This window comes from Saimiri boliviensis, chromosome 19 (assembly GCF_048565385.1).
Source record: "Saimiri boliviensis isolate mSaiBol1 chromosome 19, mSaiBol1.pri, whole genome shotgun sequence".
Classification (NCBI taxonomy): Eukaryota; Metazoa; Chordata; class Mammalia; order Primates; family Cebidae; genus Saimiri; species Saimiri boliviensis.
The window spans coordinates 32,712,312-32,717,907 of record NC_133467.1 but is presented as its reverse complement, the minus strand read 5'-3'; the positions used below and the strand labels follow the sequence as shown (position 1 = coordinate 32,717,907).

General features: G+C 41.4%; 2 protein-coding genes across 5 annotated transcripts in view; one reads left to right on the top strand and one right to left on the bottom strand.

The window, feature by feature from the left end:
- SPTA1 (spectrin alpha, erythrocytic 1) overlaps positions 1–1,417 on the bottom strand; it is a 191,191-nt gene extending 189,774 nt beyond the window's left edge. For all 4 annotated transcript variants that reach the window (XR_012515066.1, XM_074389996.1, XM_074389997.1 and 1 more), the window contains exons 1-2: positions 1,314–1,417; positions 7–228 (exon numbers count right to left, since the gene is read on the bottom strand). The gene's annotated coding sequence lies outside the window, so the exon portion shown is untranslated. The remainder of the gene's footprint in view (positions 1–6; positions 229–1,313) is intronic.
- LOC120360104 (interferon-activable protein 204) overlaps positions 1–5,596 on the top strand; it is an 83,848-nt gene that overhangs the window by 5,714 nt on the left and 72,538 nt on the right. The window contains exons 3-5 of the mRNA XM_074389751.1: positions 256–374; positions 887–1,054; positions 4,666–5,094. Coding sequence (XP_074245852.1) covers positions 256–374; positions 887–1,054; positions 4,666–5,094 — 716 coding nt within the window. The remainder of the gene's footprint in view (positions 1–255; positions 375–886; positions 1,055–4,665; positions 5,095–5,596) is intronic.

The window sequence follows — 5,596 nt, the reverse complement described above, 5'->3', positions numbered from 1 at the left end:
ACTCACCGCACAGGGGAAGAGCGATGAAAACGCCGGGGAGTGTGAGTCAGCGCCTGTGCCCTGGTTTCTGCCGGCCTCCTGGAAGCCAGACTAAGCTAAGGCGGTGGGGGTAGACTAAACCACACCTGAACTCTCCATCAGGTGCTAAGAGCACGTAGTATTTGAACTGCTTCAGCTGTCCCGGATCATCTGCTCTGGGTTTATACATCTTCCTTTTTTCTTCATTAGCTGTGAATAAAGTTGAATCTTTTTCAGTCAAAGGAAAAACCCCATCTAAGAAGCAGCAGCAGAATGAAGTGGATCCTGCTACACCTGAATCCACTCCAAGCAACATTCTCACAGCTGAAGGAGCAGAGGAGACTCCTGGAGCTCAGGTAAGCTTCAGGAAGAGGAGCCGGCTTCAAGTCTCACTGTGGAAGCTCTGCTCAATCTCTCCAGCAGGCAGTTATTTCTTTCTATGTTTCCCATCAAGTTTCAGATGTATCAAATACATAATAATTGATCATCTTTCTGTGAAGCAACAAGTTAACCACTTTATTAAATGTAAATTATGTAAAATATTATATTTTCATCCCCAATAGAGGATGTTAACTTGAGAGTCAAATAAAAAAAGTTTGCCCATGTTTGCAAAAACATGGTTTTTTGTCTGCAAGTCAGCACATCCCAAAACACAAGTAATTAAGGAGTGATGTGTGTTACTTTCTCTGCTTCCTTTTTTAAATGGAACCATCTGCCCTGTTCTTTCAATTGGCCTGGGGATGTACAGCACCCAGTTAAGTTTCCAAGAAACGTAATTTACATGTAATAAACATACTACCTTGTAATGAAAATGTGCTCTGCCTCATTTGACACTTAAAATAATTAACAAAGAAATAACTACTTGTAGAAAAGAAAAAACTCATCTGAAGAAGAGACTGGAACCAAAAGGAGTAAGATGGCCAAGGAGCAGACTCAGCCTCCCTGTCCCACAGAAGCCGGCATGTCCACAGCCAGGAGCCATTCCCCACCTCCCCAGCCCTCATCATCAACTCCATCCAACACTTCCTCAGCTGAGGTATTCTCTTCCTGGTCTGCTTTTAATTCATTTTCTTCAACCTAAAATGTAGGAATCCGTTTTCATCTTCTATTGAAAAATGTCATCGATAGGCCAGTAAATCAAATGTATAGGCTGAGAATTTATTCCATTTTAACATTTTGCTTTCACAGTGATACTTTACGAACTTGACATTGTAAAGTTTATTCTCCGAAGGTTCATTGCCGAGTTAAAAGCGAGGAAACTGAGGCCAGCACAAGAAAATTAGATGCCAACTTACTCAGCTCCTGGGCGAGATTCCACGATCCCACAGAGGGGCCAGGGAAGTCACAGCTGATTCCTCTCAGGAGTGGGGTTTTATAGGGAGTGAAGGTGTTCAATTGGATTTGGAGAAACAGGATGTGGACAGCGGGAGCTGCTATTGGTAGGTAGGTGGGACTTCCGGTGAGCGGGCTATGTGCTGAGTGCAGAGGATGGCCAAGGCGTTCTAGGTGTCGAGTGCAGAGGGGATTTCCAAGGCGGAGCTAGATGATTGGCATCCAAGTGCAGACGGGATTTCCAAGGCGGAGCTAGATGATTGGCATCTGAGTACGGACGGGATTTCCAAGGCGGAGCTAGATGATTGGCATCCGAGTGCAGAAGGGATTTCCAAGGCGGAGCTAGATGATTGGCATCCGAGTGCAGAAGGGATTTCCAAGGCGGAGCTAGATGATTGGCATCCTAGTGCAGAGGGTATTTCCAAGTGGGGAGGGAGATGGGCGTGTCTGGACTCACGGCGAGGCAACCAGCCTTATGGACATTATCTCTAACTTCAGGAAGTTTTCTGTACTGTGTTGTTTGGGGAACAGAGAGAGAGCTGTAGAATCCGGAACTTTCAGCAGTGGACTCACCGTCCACTGCCCCCATCTGTTTCACACCTTTTCCCTTTGCTCACTAATTCGTTCAAGTTTCTTTGACATACACCATGCTCCTTTTTACTTTAGGATTTTCACACACCATATTTCTTTCGCCTTAAACCTCTTACCTGGCCAACCCTATCTATCCTCTGGATCCCAATATTGTGATCTTATCCTCAGGGAATCCTCAGTTAGACCCCTGTAACTTAGGTTAAACCTTCATGATGTTCTGTTTCCGAGAAACTTCTTTCTTTTCTACTATTTATAACAACTGAAGTTAGTGTTTATCTTTTCCACCTACTAAAAGTAGTTCCAAGATTAAGGCTATTTTGTTTTCTTGTTTGTTTGTTTGTTTGTTTTTTGAGACGGAGTTTTGCTCTTGTTACCCAGGCTGGAGTGCAGTGGCCCGATCTCGGCTCATTGCAACCTCCGCCTCCTGGGTTCAGGCAATTCTCCTGCCTCAGCCTCCTAAGTAGCTGGGATTACAGGCACGTGCCACCATGCCCAGCTAATTTTTTGTATTTTTAGTAGAGACGGGGTTTCATGATGTTGACCAGTACGGTCTCGATCTCTTGACCTCGTTATTCACCCACCTCGGCCTCCCAAAGTGCTGGGATTACAGGCTTGAGCCACCGCGCCCGGTAAGGCTATTTTGTAATTCTGTGGACCACTGTATTCCAGGGCCTCCTTCAGTGTCTGCCTCATGGGAAGCTCCCAATAAACATCTTTCCTCAATAAAAAAATGTAAACCATGTTCTAAGCTATGAACCACTAGAGCTAAGCAAAGGACAAATAAACGTCATCTGACTCAGTCGAAGCACCTATTGTGAGGCCAAAAGGATGGAATAGGGAAGAGAGCTCAGGAGTTTGGGAAAATGTAGGCAGACAGAAGACCATACACTAAGACTTGCAAATTAAAAAAAGTAAACTACAATTTATAGTTGCATGATTCTGATAATCCTTATACTGTTGTACTCATCTCAGATTTGGACAGGTCAGCCTTTACTTTTAGACTATCAGGGACAGTCTAAAATCTAATTGAAACTCTCATGAGCTTTACTACAAAAATGAATGTTCTGCCAGGCACGGTGGCTCATGCCTGTAATCCCAGCACTTTGGGAGGCCGAGACGGGTGGATCTCGAGGTCAAGAGATCGAGACCATCCTGGTCAACATAGTGAAACCCCGTCTCTACTAAAAATACAAAAAATTAGCTGGGCATGGTGGCACATGCCTGTAATCCCAGCTACTCAGGAGGCTGAGGCAGAAGACTTGCCTGAACCCAGGAGACGGAGGTTGTGGTGAGCCGAGATCATGCCATTGCACTCCAGCCTGGGTAACAAGAGCGAAACTGTCTCAAAAAAAAAAAAAAAAAAAAAAAAAAGAATGTTCTATATTTCTGATACACAATGGAGGTGATCAACTATGATGGGCAACAGGGACAACAGGTGATGAAACCACACCAGCCGTAATTGGAACATGCTGTATTACCTTTAACCTTTCATTAGATTTTGTATTAACATAAGGCTATTTCAGAAAAAAAGGAATAAATGTAGACAAATAAGATTAAACTTAATTAAATTTATGTGAAATTCTAGCATCCGTAACATGCCACATTTCTCTATATACCCTCTCATATTTACTTCTACGTATATACGTATTTTTTTAGAAAATAGCATCAGACAATGTATTGTCCTATTATGTCTCTCTGAGTGGTTATATGATCCCCTTCATGCACGTCCTGGATTCATGTGGCTCCTTATGAGGTTGCATATCAGTTACTACTAATATTCTCATGGATGAGTCTACTGTTAATGATTAGCTTGCATTGGGTAAGGACTTTTCTGTGTTAGGCTGAATGGGTCACACTGATAAAAAGTCAGATCCAATAAAGTCCAATCACTCACAAATGATCGCTGTGTATAGTAGTCCAGGTCAGACCAGTCCAGGAGCTGCTGGTTTGTGGAGGAGGCCTACCTGTTCCTCCAAAACTTTTTCTTGAAATTGAACTACTTCTCCTTCATTAATGTGTTCTGCTGCAATTTAAGGAAACCTGGGTGTTATAGAAAAAGGATATTAAAGACAATCCACTGTCATCCTTGGTTTTCTGTCAGCATGCTTCCTCCTAGAGCCCTGACATTGAGGAAGGGTGCAGTGGTGGAAATGACACTCTGCAGAGTGTCTGTAGCCTGAACCTACCGAGATGAGGGTATTCTGAGGGGTTGAGCCCACAGGTGTTATCACCTGCTTTAACAGTAATTATGAGTTGTCCTCTAAAAATTGCCCTGTCTACGTTGGTAATAACCTTCCTGTTGTATGTGGTCTCTGGTAGACACCCCTTACCATTTTCTGTGCTATTCAATTGTATTTCATCTATTTTTATGTTCTGGCAATTTAAGCTGGTAAGAATAAAACTGCAATTCATTATTTTATCCTAAAATTTATTTTAAATAATTTTATGATAATCGGCTCAGCATCCATTTGTCTTATGTTGCTATTATATGTTACATTTTAAGGATTATTCTGTTTAGAGAAAAGTCTTTTTCTTTTACCACGTGGTCTCCTATATTACTTCCTCTGGCTATTAGACTACTTCAGGATATCCTCTCCTTCTCTGTATCCAGCTCTACACATCTATGACATTTTGGGGCCCAAAGTTGCAACTTGAGGTCATTGAAGAGCAGTTCTGTATTTCTCACTCAAAAATTTGTTTTTTTTTATATTTCTTTTTTACCAGGCACAAAGCCTAAGACCATTGGTCAGGCGTCAGGCAACTGCCAGAAAAAATATTTGCCCAAAAGACCCAATGATGGTGATGGTACTAAATGCAACAAAGATATTTAAATATGAATCCTCACAAAACAAGCGAAGAAGAATGTTTCATGCTACAGTGGTTACGCAGACAGAGTTCTTTCATGTGAAGGTTTTAAATATCAACTTGAAGAGGAAATTCACTAAAAAGAGAATCATCATTATATCAAATTATTCTAAATATAATAGTCTCCTAGAGGTGAATGAAGCCTCTTCTGTATTTGAAGCTGGTCCTGACCAAACATTTCAGGTTCCAAAGGACATCATCAAAAGAGCAAGAAAAACTCCAAAGATCAATATGCTTCACAAACAAGCTTCAGGAGACATTGTATATGGATTATTTACGCTACATGACGTAAGGCATCAAAGTTGTTTTGTTGCATTTTCTACAAAAACACTTGAAATTAAGAGCCCTGATGTACTAAATGGAACTTTGCATATTTACTTAACATTAGAACTCAGGACTCTCTCAAAACGACAATTACATAAAGTCTTCAGGGTTAAGATCAAGATTAGGAAACCTATCAATGTTCTCCTTCCAATGTTTTTCTTTCCAAAATGTCACCCTGACGTTCTTTAGTAAAGCATTCACTGAGAAACCGTGAGACTTCATCGGCTACGACTATCTATTCTGAGCCATAATGATCAAGAATAGTGAAGGATCTAACACTAAATTTATTTCTTTGATAATAATCTTAGTTGTAGCAAAAATCATATTACTTTCATTTTGAATGAAGTATTGTCCTTTGAGGCTTGAGTTCCAGTTTTGACAGTCAGGGCAACAAATGAATTGACTGTTCATACCTGGAAATCAAATGCAGAAAACAGGTAGGACAACGTTCAGACCAAATGAAACT